Source organism: Mustelus asterias, unplaced genomic scaffold, assembly GCF_964213995.1.
Source record: "Mustelus asterias unplaced genomic scaffold, sMusAst1.hap1.1 HAP1_SCAFFOLD_185, whole genome shotgun sequence".
NCBI classification, from domain to species: Eukaryota; Metazoa; Chordata; class Chondrichthyes; order Carcharhiniformes; family Triakidae; genus Mustelus; species Mustelus asterias.
This window is the reverse complement of record NW_027590183.1, coordinates 755,334-770,304: the sequence shown is the minus strand read 5'-3', so window position 1 is coordinate 770,304 and position 14,971 is coordinate 755,334. Positions and strand designations below refer to the sequence as shown.

The window sequence follows — 14,971 nt, the reverse complement described above, 5'->3', positions numbered from 1 at the left end:
GAGACGGGGGTGGGGGAGAGACGGGGGTGGGGGAGAGACGGGGGGGTGGGGAGAGAGAGACGGGGGGGTGGGGGGAGAGAGACGGGGGGTGGGTGGGGGGAGAGAGACGGGGGGTGGGTGGGGGGAGAGAGACGGGGGGGGTGGGGGGAGAGAGACGGGGGGTTGGAAACTTATCAGCCGTGATTAAATGGTGGAGGAGACTCGATGAGCAGAATAGCTGAATTCTGCTCCTGTATCTTATGGTCTTTTCAGTTTCACGCTCACTGTTAGCTACAGTATTTACACTAGTTCCCCCGCTCTTTATTAGCTTGTGTCCGTATTAGTTTCAGCATTCCAATGATTCACAATTAGCATTTAACTGATTAACCAATAAGTATTTAATTCTAAATAACTACAGTTATACATATTATAAAATTAGGAATATCCATTACAATTACAGAGCAGCAACATTAACCCTTTCTCTTCCAAGACTCAATAACACAGATCATGTCACATCCTGAGCAGTATTCAGTTAAAACTAGCACAGAGCAGACAACACAATAAAGTTAGTTTAAATTGACATAATAGATGATATGAGCAGTTTGTTCTGAAGAAATGATATTAATTTGAAAGTGATTAATTCATAGTCTTTGAAGAATTTCCCCGATTCAATGTGAAGCTTTTAATGGTGTAGAATATCTACCCACTTTTCAGCGCCGGCATCTGCAACTGTCGATGGATGAAAAGCAACAATCTGACAAACACCAGGTAATATCTGTCACGGTAAAATAAACAGTTTGATAAATAATGGGAATATCTGACATCATGCATCTGTCCTGAGATCTTTGGGATAATCCAAAATAAATCATACATTCAGAAATTAAATAAAGCTGAGGTGAGTGTGCAGGGACAGACTGAAATTGTGAATTCTAGCTTTCTATGCTCTCGCTCTGTATCTGCTCAGTGAGATATAAGGAACAAGGAAAGAGGGAACTGCATTTCCGAGGCTCCGATCCTGTGCAATGCTGCGCCAGTGTTCCTGTGTTGCTTTCGTTCCAGGGATGTCAGTTTCAGAGGAAATGTTATCACTGTTGTCCAACTTAAATCATTTGGTTGTGGGGTGCTGAGAATTCATTCACCGCTGTAATGCATGGGTTTGTGATGTGTGTTTCTGTGGGTGTATGGCTGCGTGTTATGTGTATTTCAGAGAGATTCTGTGTTTCTCTCTGTAAGTCTCTGTGTCTCAGTACGGGTTAGGTTGATTGGCCAGGTTCAAAATTGCCCCTGAGAGTCCTGAGATGCGTAGGTTAGCGGGATTAGTGGGTAAATATGTGGGGGTAGGGTCTGGGTGGGATTGTGGTCGGTGCAGACTTGATGGGCCGAATGGCCTCCTTCTGCATTGTAGGGTTTCTATGATTTCTATGATAAGAGTGTGGAAGTGCCTGGGTTTGTATGTGTGTGTTTGTGAGAGTATGTATCTCTGTGCCCGTGAGCATGTGTGAGAGTTTGTCAGTGTGTGAATGAGTGTGTGGGTGCCAGTTTGTGTCTGTGTGTGTGTGTCTGGAGGGATGTGTGTCGGATGCACAGATGCGTGTATGTGTATGATTATGTGTCTGTGTGTCGGTTTCCATGATTGTGCCTCTCTGTGTGTTGCTCTGTGTGTCTCTCTGTGAGCGTGTGTGTGAGATTGTGATTGTGTGTTTTTGTGTGGGAATGTCAGTGCCTCTGTGTGATTGAGATTATAAATCAGAAACACATTCCACCTTTGGATTGGAATCACTTTAATCAACCTGTGCATTCGGGATTGTAACAGTTCCAGAAATAATTGCAGTAACATTTACCGTGTGTGTTGTGGGTTAAGGAATGGAAACCCTGCTTCACCAGAGTCAACACTGAAACTGTCCCAGATAAATATGTGGGAACTTTTATTGAGGTTGATAATTGGCAGGGTAAACGGGGGGGCGAGAGTGGAATGAGAGAATTTGGATTCCAACTGAGCTGCTCTCTGTATCACCAAAACCTGTGCAATTGGAAAGCAAGAGCTGCAAAAGGGGAATAGTTTGTTTGGAAATTATTTTCTGTTCGAACACGGACAAAATGTGATTGAAGGTTGTAATTGTGTCTCAAAATGTTTGTGTTTCCAATTTTCAGAGAACCAGTCTGTGAGATTGAGACAATTATCTTGGAAACGTTAAAAGAACCGTTTGCAAGATCCCCTGTGTAAGATTAAACACTGAATGTCTGACACAGGAATTACAGAGTGCAGCAGAGTTTACCCACTCCCATTCTGAATGGGATCAGTGTCTGATAACTGCACCAAATGTACACATTACAGTCTGAGATCATCCCCAACTACAATCTCCAGACAATATCTCCCATAGGGAATGGGGGAACAGAGTTCATGTACAGTGTCTGGTGATAAAAGGGTTAATTCACCAGCCGGGGTTCCTGCTGCAAACTCCAATCCCTCTCAATATTGTTCAATATTCACGCTGCAGGAACCGGTTCCCAGATGCAGACATGGGACTTACTGAACTTGTCTGAGGCTCACAGAGAGCAGCGCCTGCAGTAGCTGTGAGCCGCCAGCAGGTGGTGGCATTGTGTCACTTTAATCACCAGATAGTGAAAGAGGTTTTGAGGAGAGGCTGGTGGAGCCTTTAATTCATTCACAGAGACAGAGAGGAAACTCTGACAAGATTGACCAATCTGCCCCCTGCTGGGTACTGTCAGAATCACACACACACTGTTCTCTCTCTGGAGAATGATCTCTGCTGCTCCATTTTGAAAGGAGGTTGAAGACTCTGTTGCTGAGAACACTGACAACACATTGCTGCTTAAACACTGGTTTGCAGCAATCTTTCCTTCAATGTGGAGACTAAAACTACAACAGTTTTCCAGCTGGGAAACCAGGTAAGCAGGGAAATCAGTGCCAGGCTGGAGGGGCTGATGGAATAGGGAGGGAGAGGGGCAGGAATGAAGGGTTTGGAAGGAGCTGTCGAAGATCTTCACAATTCAGGATTTCACTGTAACCGGTGGAGCAGCAATGTTTATAGATTGAAATGTTCACACTTTCACACTCAGTCCCGGTCTGGATTCCCGCAGCAACTCCAGCTGTCTCTTTCCATTTGGACTGAACTGATTTCCCCACAGCCTGAAACAGAGTAAAGATGAAACAGGAAATAAACAGATTGAACAACAGAGTAAATAACAGGAGACTGGAGTTAATGGGACAAATCTTCTGGTCTCTGGATCGCCAGAGACCAGACACACATCTGAAGATGAGCATCGGGACCCTGTGGATGTCCTGACGCACTGATCTACCTGGGAATTGTCCCAGAGGTATTAACAACTATTGGAGAACTCCCCTGCTGCAGTTAGAGTCAGATACTTGGGACAGATCCACAAAGTTGACCTGGATAGTTACTCAGGTAATGTTAGACAGCTCACCACCTGGGCTAATACCTGAATAGCACACCCGAGTCCCCCAATCACTTCCCACTGATCCCCATACTACACCTCCCACAGTCTGACTAGACCCACTCATAGAGTCACAGAGGTTTACAGCATGGAAACAGGCCCTTTGGCCCAACTTGTCCATGCCACCCTTTTTTAAAAAACACCCGAAACCACAGTTCCACCCATATAGACTCAGTGGCTGAACTCTCGGATATATCCCCCCTCAGTACGGCCGTGATGCTTTCCCTAATCAAAAGTGCAACTCCCCCTCCTCTCTTACCTCCTGTTCTATCTTTCCGATAGCATCTGTACCCTGGAACATTGAGCTGCCAGTCCTGTCCCTCCCTTAGCCATGTTTCAGTAATTGCTATAATATCCCAGTCCCATGTACCCATCCATACCCTGAGTTCATCTGCCTTGCCCGTCAGGCCTCTTGCATTGAAATAAATGCAGTTTAATCTGGACTTCCCTTGCTCTCTGTCTTGCTTCTGTCTGATGTGTCTGGTACTAGGATTACTGACACTGCCTTTACTAATTAATGCGCTCTCTTTAACTTCCGTGCTGTCCTCAAACTTCTCCTCTGTCTCCCTACTGCTTTGGATCCCACCCCCCTGCCAACCTCGTTTAAACGCTCCCGAGCTGCTCGAGCAAATCTCCCCGCCAGGATGTTAGTCCCCCTCCAGTTCAAATGTAACCCGTCCCTCTTGAACAGATCAGCCCTTCCCCAGAAAAGATCCCAATGATCCAAAAATCTAAATCCCTGCCCCCTGCACCAGCTCTCAAGCCAGTCATTCATCTGCCTAATCCTCCTATTCCTACTCTCACTAGCACGTGGCACCGATAGTAGTCCTGAAATTACTACCTTCGAGGTCCTACACGTTAGCCTTCTGCCTAACTCTCTGCATTCACATTTCAGGACCTCATCCCTTTTCCTACCTATGTCGTTGGTACCAATATGTACAACGACCTCTGGCTGCTCACCCTCCCCCTTCAGAATGTCCTGCAATCGCTCAGAGACGTCCTTGACCCTGGCACCAGGGAGGCAACACACCATCCTGGAGTCTCGATTGCAGCCACAGAAACGCCTGTCTGTGCCTCTAACTAGCGAGTCCCCTATTACTACTGCTCGCTTGCTCTTTGCCCGACCCTGTCCCACAGCAGAACCAGCTGTGGTGTCACAGGCCTGGCTGCTGCTGGTATCTCCCCCTGACAGGCTATCACTCCCGTAAATCATCTCTCCCTCCCCTCCAGCCCGACTACCTCCCACTAGCCCTTGAACAAATCTGACTAAACCTCCCAACTTGGCCTCATCCGTCCCAACCTCTCCTGACCTGACACAGAAACATGGAAGATAGGAGCAGGAGGCGGCCATTTGGTCCTTTAAGCCGACTCCACCATCCATCACAATCATGGCTGATCGTCCAACTCAATAGCCTAATCCTGCTTTCTCCCCATAACCTTTGATCCTGTTCGCCCCAAGTGCTATATGCAGCCGCCTCTTGAATACATTCTTGACTATCTCTCTGACTTAAACGGATTACTCAAGAAGCAACCCCAACCCATTACTCTCCAAAGCTATAAACCAATCCCAAACCCCGACCACGCAACCATATCTAACTAGACACCCAACAACATGACCAACTCCCAGCCACCATCCAAACTGCTGATTAACCCTCCAACCCAACACAACACAACTCGACCACCCTCCAGACACCCAGAACTAATCCTTGAACCTCTCCTCAGCTCCCTGACTAACCATTCATCCAGCGACACACCAACCCATTCACTCCCACAATCAACTAACACTTATGGAGCTCCCCGGGGTCACTGTGCTGTAAATAGGGTGTGTGCTCGCTCTACCGCGACTCTACTCTGCTCTGATGGAGCTCCCCGGGGTCACTGTGCTGTAAATAAGGTGTGCTCGCTCTACTGCGACTCCACTCTGCTCTGATGGAGCTCCCCGGGGTCACTGTGCTGTAAATAGGGTGTGTGCTCTCTCTTCCCCAACTCTGCTCTGCTGGAGCTCCCCGGGGTCACTGTGCTGTAAATAGGGTGTGTGCTCTCTCTTCCCCAACTCTGCTCTGCTCTGCTGGAGCTCCCCGGGGTCACTGTGCTGTAAATAGGGTGCGTGCTGTCTCTTCCCCGACTCAACTCTGATGGAGCTCCCCGGGGTCACTGTGCTGTAAATAGGGTGTGTGCTCTCTCTTCCTCGACTCTAGTCTGCTGTGATGGAGCTCCCCGGGGTCACTGTGCTGTAAATAGGGTGTGCGCTCTCTCTTCCCCGACTCTGCTCTGCTCTGATGGAGCTCCCCGGGGTCACTGTGCTGTAAATAGGGTGTGTGCTCTCTCTTCCCTGACTCTGCTCTGATGGAGCTCCTCGGGGTCACTGTGCTGTAAATAGGGTGTGTGCTCTCTCTTCCTCGACTCTAGTCTGCTGTGATGGAGCTCCCCGGGGTCACTGTGCTGTAAATAGGGTGTGTGCTGTCTCTTCCCCGACTCTTGTCTGCTCTGATGGAGCTCCCAGGGTCGCAGTGCCGAAGATCCTGGGAGAAATATGCAGCAGTTTCAGGTTGGGAGAATTTTTAAACATACCGGCAATCTGCTTACCATTGCTGCTGCTTGGAAGATTCAGACCCATTTATATTTTAAATCCATTTAAATTTTAATTGTTACACTAAAAATTAACACAAACACTCACCAGATCTCCTCCAGACTCCTGCAGGTCAGTATGAGGCGGCGGAGAGCAGGGACAGATTGATCTGTGAAGGAGTTTGTTTCCAGGTTCAGAATCCTCAGTGTCTGGTTTGTACTGAGAGCGGAGGCGAGATCCTCAGCACAAGAATCTGTGAGAGCGTTCCAACACAGACTGGAGACCAGAGAGAGGAATAACAGGAATCAGGCTCAATCCCCAGTGTTTTAAATAATACTGTTAATAACAATAATAATGTATTGTATCAGACATTCCAAAAACACAACCTGCATTTCTGTAGAATGAGGAAATACTCAATGCTGAAAATGAAATATAAATAAACTGGAAATGCTCAGCAGGTTAGCGAAATACATGTGAAGAGAGAAACAGGGGTAAAGTTTGAGCTTCCATTGGAACTGGGAACGGGCAGTGAATTGACAGGTTTGAAGTGACAGCGGTGGGTGGCTGGGGAAGAAACAAAGAAAGGACAAACTGGAATTACAGGAGTGATTAAATGATAAAAGTGATGATGGGACAGGACCATAATCACAGGATCCCCGTGTCCTTACTCGGAATGGCTCGGGAGGGACATGGGATGGTCAGTGGTTTGGGAATGCAGTTTGTGGTGAGGTTGAAGATAATGGCTGTGATTTTACCAGAAGCTCTGAAGTCCCAACATGGGGATTGGGAATGGGTGGTGTGTCCGTGTGGGCAGGATAGGCAGAGTTATGAAGGAGATATTGTCAGAGGGGGACAATTAACGGCTGGCAGGCAGGGGGAGCTGCCCACTGAGGCAGCCTGGGCACGGGGCAGTCCCGGTTCAGGCAATGCTGGCACCATCTCCAAAGGCAGCAGGACTTTCAAACAGCAGCTCTGGAGGGAGCAGCGAGGGAGCTCTGCTTACTGAATGAAGGACTGAAATGTCAGAAAGCAGAGCAAGGCTTGCGCCCCCCCCCCCCTCCCCTCCCTCCCTGGAGGGGCTCCTCCCGGCTGCTCGGGTTCAGAGGGAGGTCCTGTTCCCTCAGGATGGGAGGAGATTATCCCATCGGTACAAGCCAGTCTGGATGGAGATTGCTGGGAGGTGAGCAGGTTTCAGACCCGTGGTTACAGAGTGGAAAAGGATCAATGTCCTGATGTGTTCTGCCACGGTGAGTGCAGCACAGCCCGATATGTGAATAAGGATGAGGGGGAAATTGTGGAAAGAACCTCTCCACCCAGACACCGGCAATGCAAAGGACTTGCAGAATCTCACTGGCTGTCCTGTCTGGAGACAATACACATCTCTGTAACCTGTGCTTAATGCTGCCTTCTCTCACATTATCTGTCTCTTTCAGACCTGGTTGGCTGAAGGGATTCGCATTCTAATCAGTATTCTGTAAGTTGATTTTGTGTCTCTGTGTCCTGTTTGAGAGCAGATTTCCACTCCATCTGACGAAGGAGCAGCGCTCCGAAAGCGAATGGTATTTGCTACCAAATAAACCTGTTAGACTTTAACCTGGTGTTGTTAAAACTCTTACAATGCAAAGGCAGCAGCATTGACTGTCAGAGACATGTCCGTTAGGCTGACACCAGCATAGGCTCGAGCAGGGCTGACCAACATATTCACTGGGCAAACACACGTCAATGTTTTTCTCACTCAAGGGGCCGATGAGTAAATTTCAGAATGATAAAGTTTGGCACAGCAGAAATTTCAATTAAAAACTAAACTGAGATATGAAAAGAAACAACTTGCTGAGCACAATAATGAGTAATAAATAAAGATGTTTATTAGAGTTTAATCCTCATCAATCACAAATTGTTTCTCTCCCACATTTGCTGCAGATTGGCTCAAAAACCTATCAGCAGCAAACATGGGAAAGAAACGGGATGTGATTGGAGGAGCAGCTCCATGCAGATTCTTCCATTCAAACTGAACTGTGTGACTGAGATTCTGGAAACTCGCTCCGGGGGCCGCATTGAGGGGCTTCGAGGGTCACATTCACCCCTTGGTTCACACGTTGGACAACCCTGGGCTACTGCATGTGTTTGATGGGTGAGTAACAATTTATGTGTTTGGAAAGAGAGCAAATATCATCAGGGAACGAGTGAAGAAGAGTGGAGACATCCAGGTCTTGCCATCCTTACACCAATGGAAGATGAAGTGCTGGATCAGGAAGGCCTGGGGGCAGAGTGGGTAATTACTGCTGGTGAGATGGGTTGAGTGGGTGGCCTAATGAATGGGCACAGGAGAGCGTCTGGTGAGGACAAAACATAGAGCTTGTTTATCCATCACTGGTCACAGAGAGCAGTCTGAAGGACGTATTGGGATAGGAACAAAATAACTAGGAGCAGCAGAAGGTCATTCAGCCCCTCGAGCACACTCCATCACGGCTGATCTAATTGTAGTCTCAACTCTTTTCCCCGTAACCCGTGATTCACTTCTCAATCCAAAATCATTCTTAACTCAGCCTTGAATATATTCAATGACTCTGCCGCCACGAGTCTCCAGGGAAGAGAATTTCACTGACCAGCCACCATCTAAAAATATAAATTTCTCCTCATCTCAGTCTTAAGGGACTGACAATTACATTTTAAAATCTGTCCCCTTGTTCTGGTCTCTCTTACAAGAAGAAACAGCCTCTCAGCAACCACCCTGTCTCATCCCCTCAATGCGATCACCGTTTAATCTTCTGAACTTTCATAGATATTGCTCCAATCTGCTCAAATTTCCCTCGTAAAATAAACCTCTCCATCCCAGGAATCAGCCGAGTGAACTTTCTCTGAACTGGTTCCAATACAATTCTATCCTTTTGTAAGTAAAGAGCTCAACACTGTACACATCACTCCAGTTGTGGAGCCTCCCTGAGCCTCTCCACATCCCCTTGAAACATCTTTGCATCCTCCTCACAATTCAGATTTTCACCTCGTTTTCCATTATTCGCAAATTTGGAAATATTATATTTGATCCCCACATCCATATCATTGATGTAGATTCTGAATAGCTGAGACCCAAACACTGATCCCTGCCGTACTCCACTAGTTAGAGGCTGTCAACCCAAAAGTAACCCATTTATTCCAACTCCTTGTTTCTGTCCACTAACCAGTTCTCAGTCCATGCTGGTATATTCCTCCCAATCCCACGTGCTCCAATTTTATTTAATAACCTCTTGTGTGTGAATCATGCAACTATAGAATCCCTAGTGTAGGAATCGTCATTCGGCCCATCGAGACACACTGACAGAGGAACTTACCAAGGTCCGCTCCCCATAAACTCACTAATTTACTGGGGCTAATCCACCTAACCTACATATCTTGGGACACGAAGGGCAATTTTACCATGGCCAATCCATCTACCATGCATATCTTTGGAGTGTGGGAGGAAACCGGAGCACCCAGAGGAAACACAGGCAGACACGGGGAGAATGTGGGAACTCCACACAGTCACCCAAGGCTGGAATTGAACCCGGGCCCCTGGCTGTGATGCAACAATGTTAACCACTGTGTCACCGTGCCAGCCTTTCATAAATCCATGTTGGCCCTGTCTAATCCTGCCATTAATTTCGAAGTCTTCTGTTATCACTTCCTTCATTACAGATTATTATAGGATTTCCATACCATCAATGTCAGACTAATAGATCTGCAGTTGCCCGGGTTCCCGTAACCCACATATTTACGCCGCTAATCCACCTAACCTACACATCTTGGACACTAACGGGCAATTTAGCACGGCCAATCCACCCAACCTACACAGTTTGTTTGGACTATGGTAGGAAACAGGAGCAGCCGAAGGAAACCCACACAGACACGGGGAGAACGTGAAAACTCCACACACAGTCGCCCAAGGCTGGAATGAATCCGGGTCCCTGACGCTGTGAGGCAGCAGTGCCAACCCCGGTGCCACATCTTCACTTAATCTAATACACTCCTTGAATTAGCAACGGCTGGAACACTTCTGCTGCTCTTCTCCAAATGAAAGGAATCTATTTTTGTTGGAAACGCCACACATTTGCACATCACCATGTCTAAAACAGCTTGTTGTGTGATTGGCACTGGAACGTGCTTCTCCAAGAAATTGCTTGAATAGATTCTGTGAACGAATCTTCTTTTCAACTTTTGACAATCTGAGCGATTTATACAGTAAATGGAAGAAGCCACAGGAGCACTGACCTACAGAGGGATCTGTGTGTACAAGTCTACAGATCCCTGAAAGTGGCAACACTGGTGGATGAGGTGGTCAAGAAGGCAGACAACATGCTTGTCTTCATCGACCAGGGCATCGAGTATAAAAGTTGTCAAGTTATGTTACGGCTGTATGAAACTTCAGTTGGCCACATTTGAATATTGCTTGCAGTTCCGTTCGCGACACGACCAGAATGATGTGGATGCTTTGGAGAGGGTGCAAGGAAGGTTTACCAGAATGTTGCCTGGTCAAGGACGGTTAGGTTATGAGGAGACGTTGTATAAACACAGATTGGTTCACTACAAAAAGGGAGGCTGAGGGGTGACCTGATGGAGGTGTCCACAATTCTGAGAAGCATCAATATGGTGGATAGTCAGAGACTTTTCTCCAGGGTGGAATGGTCAACTACAAGAGGGCACAGGATGAAGGTGAGAGGGGCAAAGTTTGGAGGGAGGTGTGTGGGGTAAGTTTTCGCCCAGAGGGTGGTGGGTGCCTGGAAGGCACTGCCAATGGAGGTGGCAGAAGCAGGCACGTTTCCAATGTCCAAGGTGCATCTTGGTAGATACATGAACAAGAGACAAACAGAGGAATAGAAACCGCAAATTGGCAGTAAGTTCTGGGTCTGAATAAGCGTTAGGAGGCACCACAGGCTTGGTGGGCTGAAGGGCCTGTTACTGTGCTGTGCGGTTCTTTGTTCTTCTTTGTATATGAAGATTAAAATCACCCGTGGTTATTGCAATATGTTTTTACAAGGCCCCGTTATTTTTCCTGTGTACTGTGTCGGAGATTGTGACTGTTGTTAGGAGCCTATAAATGATTCCCACAAGTGATCTTTTAACTTTGTTAAATCTTATCTCTATCCAAACTGATTCTGCATCTTGAACTAAGTTCACCTCTTGCTGCTGTACTGACATCTGTTACGAACAGAGTGACTCCACCACCATGTCCTGTCCTCCATTTACTGTCATCCACTCACTCTCCCCCCTTTCACAGATCAATGGATGCTGTGTCCGGGGAGAGCTGTGAGCATCTGAGGAGGAGGAGGAGAGGACCTCAGAGGGTGAACCATAACATTATTCCCCCACTCCCTCAACATAAGGATCTGTGTGACTGACATCACATTGCTCAGGGATCAGAGAGAGAAGCAACAGGAATCAGAGGAAAAGCAGTTTTCCTGATTCATAACTGACGCCAATAGTAATGGGCAGTGTTTTTTATACAAATACCAGTGGTGAAATTATATTGTTGAATATTCAGTTATTATAAACACAATCTCACACAGTCTGCTACTTACCGCAGTTCCTGTATTTTACAGTCCGGATTCCTCAGAGCCACAGACAGCAGTTTCACTCCGGAATCTCCCAGTTTATTGTTACCCAGATTCAGATCTATCAGTGAGCGGTTTGTCCTGAGAGCAGAGGCCAGGTCCTCGGCACAAGAATCGGTGAGAGCGGTACGAGAGAGACTGGAGATCAGAGAGATGAAAATAACAGGAATCAGGGTAAATCCACAGTGTTTTTAAGAATAAGATCATTAACAATAATAATGTACAGCGCGGGACATTCAAGAAACACAACTTCAGTTGATACAGAAGGCAAAATTATATTGATGCTGTAAATCTGAAATATGAATAAAATATGTGGAAAATTTGAGCAGGACAGGCAGCATCTGTGAAGAGAGAAACAGATTTAGTTTCAGTTCAATTAGCTAAAATTAAAACTTGGGAGTAGCAGTGAATTAAATTGTTTTAAGTGACAGGGAGCTGGAGATGGGCGGGTGACAAGGAAAGAACAAAATGGAAGAGCCGGAGTGATTAAATGACAAAAAGGATGATGGTGAAAGGGAAGAGCACAGGATTCCCATGTCCTTACCCTGAGTGATGTGGAGATGCCGGCGTTGGACTGGGGTAAGCACAGTAAGAAGTCTCACAACACCAGGTTAAAGTCCAACAGGTTTATTTGGTAGCAAATACCATAAGCTTTCGGAGCACTGCTCCTTCGTCAGATGGAGTGGTCTCTGTTCTCAAACAGTACACAGACACAGAAATCAAGTTACAGAATACTAATTAGAATGCAAATCTCTACAGCCAGCCAGGTCTTAAAAGGTACAGATAATGTGGGTGGAGGGAACATTAAACACAGGTTAAAGAGATGTGTATTGTCTCCAGACAGAACAGCTAGTGATATTATGCAAGATCAGGGGGAAAGCTGTGGCGAGCTGTGGGGGTTACTGATAATGTGACATAAATCCAACATCCCGGTTTAGGCCATCCTCATGTGTGCGGAACTTGGCTATCAGTTTCTGCTCAGCGACTCTGCGCTGTCGTGTGTCGTGAAGGCCGCCTTGGAGAACGCTTACCTGAAGATCCAAGGCTGAATGCCCGTGACTGCTGAAGTGCTCCCCCACAGGAAGAGAACAGTCTTGCCTGGTGACGCTACGACAACGGATGAATGAACACTGCTCGACAATCACCAGGCAAGACTGTTCTCTTCCTGTGGGGGAGCACTTCAGCAGTCACGGGCATTCAGCCTTGGATCTTCAGGTAAGCGTTCTCCAAGGCGGCCTTCACAACACACGACAGCGCAGAGTCGCTGAGCAGAAACTGATAGCCAAGTTCCGCACACATGAGGACGGCCTAAACCGGGATGTTGGATTTATGTCACATTATCAGTAACCCCCACAGCTTTCCCCCTGATCTTGCATAATATCACTAGCTGTTCTGTCTGGAGACAATACACATCTCTTTAACCTGTGTTTAATGTTCCCTCCACCCACATTATCTGTACCTTTTAAGACCTGGCTGGCTGTAGAGATTTGCATTCTAATTAGTATTCTGTAACTTGATTTCTGTATCTGTGCACTGTTGGAGAACAGATATCCACCCCATCTGACGAAGGGGCATCGCTCCGAAAGCTTATGGTATTTGCTACCAAATAAACCTGTTGGACTTTAACCTGGTGTTGTGAGACTTCTTACTGTGCTTACCCTGAGTCACAGGGAGGGACATGGGATGGTCAGTGGCTCAGGAATGGAGTGTGTGGTGGGGTTGAAGATGATGAGAGAGAAACCTTTTTCACGATGCCAGTGGTTCGGGTCTGGAATGTACAGTCTGGAAGTGTGGTGGGGGCAGGCTGATTCGAGGCATCACAGAGGGCAGTCGATGAACAATCGAATGAAACAATGTGCAAAGATACGAGGAGAAGGCAGGAGAATGAGACAAATTCCGAATCCTAGTTTGGTGAGCCGGTGCAGACACATTTCGCCTCGTGGTGCTCCGCAATAATTCTGTGAAGATAATGGTTGGAAATGTATGGAGATTTTCACTGGAAGCTGGTGATGTTGCAGTGTCAACAGGGTTAGGTAATTTAGCCAGTGTCCACAAAGGGCCATTGGTATCTCTCTCAGGTAGAATCAGAGAATTGTTACAGAGCAGAAGGAGACCATTCGGCCCATGCTCTCTGCACTGACTCTCTGAATGAGCAATTTACGAAGTGTCATTCCCCCAAATTCTCCCTGTAACCCTGCACAATCTTCCTATTCACATCATAATCCAATTCCCTTTGGAAATGTTCAACTGAACGTGTCTCCACCACACTCTCCGACAGTGAACTCCAGCCCTTAACCACTCGCTGCAGGGGAAGTCCCGGTTCAGGCAATGCTGGCACGGGCAGCACTTTGATAGGCAGCAGCTCTGGAGAGACCAGTGAGGAAGACCTGGTTAAGAACACAGGGCTGGAATGGGAGGAGAAAGGTTAAACTCAATTCAATGATGCACTTGGCAACACTTGGTACTCTTCCCCAAGGCTCCGCGAGTCTGGAGCAAATTTCTGTTCTCTCAGGACTGGACAGTATCTGCCACATCAATCCAAGTATATCGGGATGGAGATTACTGGAGACCTGAGTAGGCGTGGGTTATATGGTTGCATGAGGCAAAAGGATGAATAACTTGCCAAGTTCTGACAAGGTGGTGAAGCATTTTATAGCATATAATCTGAGGCATATGGGGTCGAATGAGAATGAAAGTGAAATGGTAGAAAGGCCATTCCCCACACAGACACAGGCAATGCCCAGACAGCAGCATCGACTGTCAGAGACATGTCAGCCTCTCTCTGCAGGGTTCTAGTTAGTCAGATAACTCTAGCACTGTGAGAATGGGATGGTCACAGGCAAGAGGCTTTCCCTGTGTAGACATGATGGTCAGTCAGGTTCTCACCAGCACAGGCTTGTGCCTTTGATGGGAGAGTAACAATGGAACTTTATGTGCCTGTAGAAGAGAGCACGAAACGTCAGGGAATGAACTAGAAATGCTGACAGCGTCCAGATCTTGTAATCCTTCCACGTAGAATTAGCAGCGCTGGAGCTGGAGCTGGGAGAACAGCAGATAGTGTGGGAAATCGCTGATTGCGATACTGGTTGTGGAGCTGAGAGTGTGCGGTCGAATGGATGGACACAGGAGACTCTCTGGTGCCTGCAACACACAGAGCTTGTGTGCCCATCACCGGTCACATGGAACCGGCTGAAGGACGTGTTGGAATGTACATTTTGTTACAAACTATGTCTCGAAGAAATATACTGAATATTGAAGGATATTGAATTTGATGATCAGCCATGAACAAAATGAATGGTGGAGCAGGCTCAAAGGGCCGAATGGCCGACTCCTGCTTCTAGTTTCTATTTTAATCATGTTT

General features: G+C 47.1%; 1 protein-coding gene across 3 annotated transcripts in view; it reads right to left on the bottom strand.

Annotated features, from left to right (window-relative positions):
* Nucleotides 1-362: 362 nt before the first annotated feature.
* LOC144485336 (NACHT, LRR and PYD domains-containing protein 3-like) overlaps nt 363-14,971 on the bottom strand; it is a 70,473-nt gene continuing 55,864 nt past the window's right edge. For all 3 annotated transcript variants that reach the window (XM_078203529.1, XM_078203531.1, XM_078203532.1), the window contains 3 exons: nt 11,578-11,748; nt 6,134-6,301; nt 363-3,130 (listed from right to left, as the gene is read on the bottom strand). In XM_078203529.1, the coding sequence (XP_078059655.1) occupies nt 3,043-3,130; nt 6,134-6,301; nt 11,578-11,748 (427 nt within the window). In that variant the 3' untranslated portion in view covers nt 363-3,042. The remainder of the gene's footprint in view (nt 3,131-6,133; nt 6,302-11,577; nt 11,749-14,971) is intronic.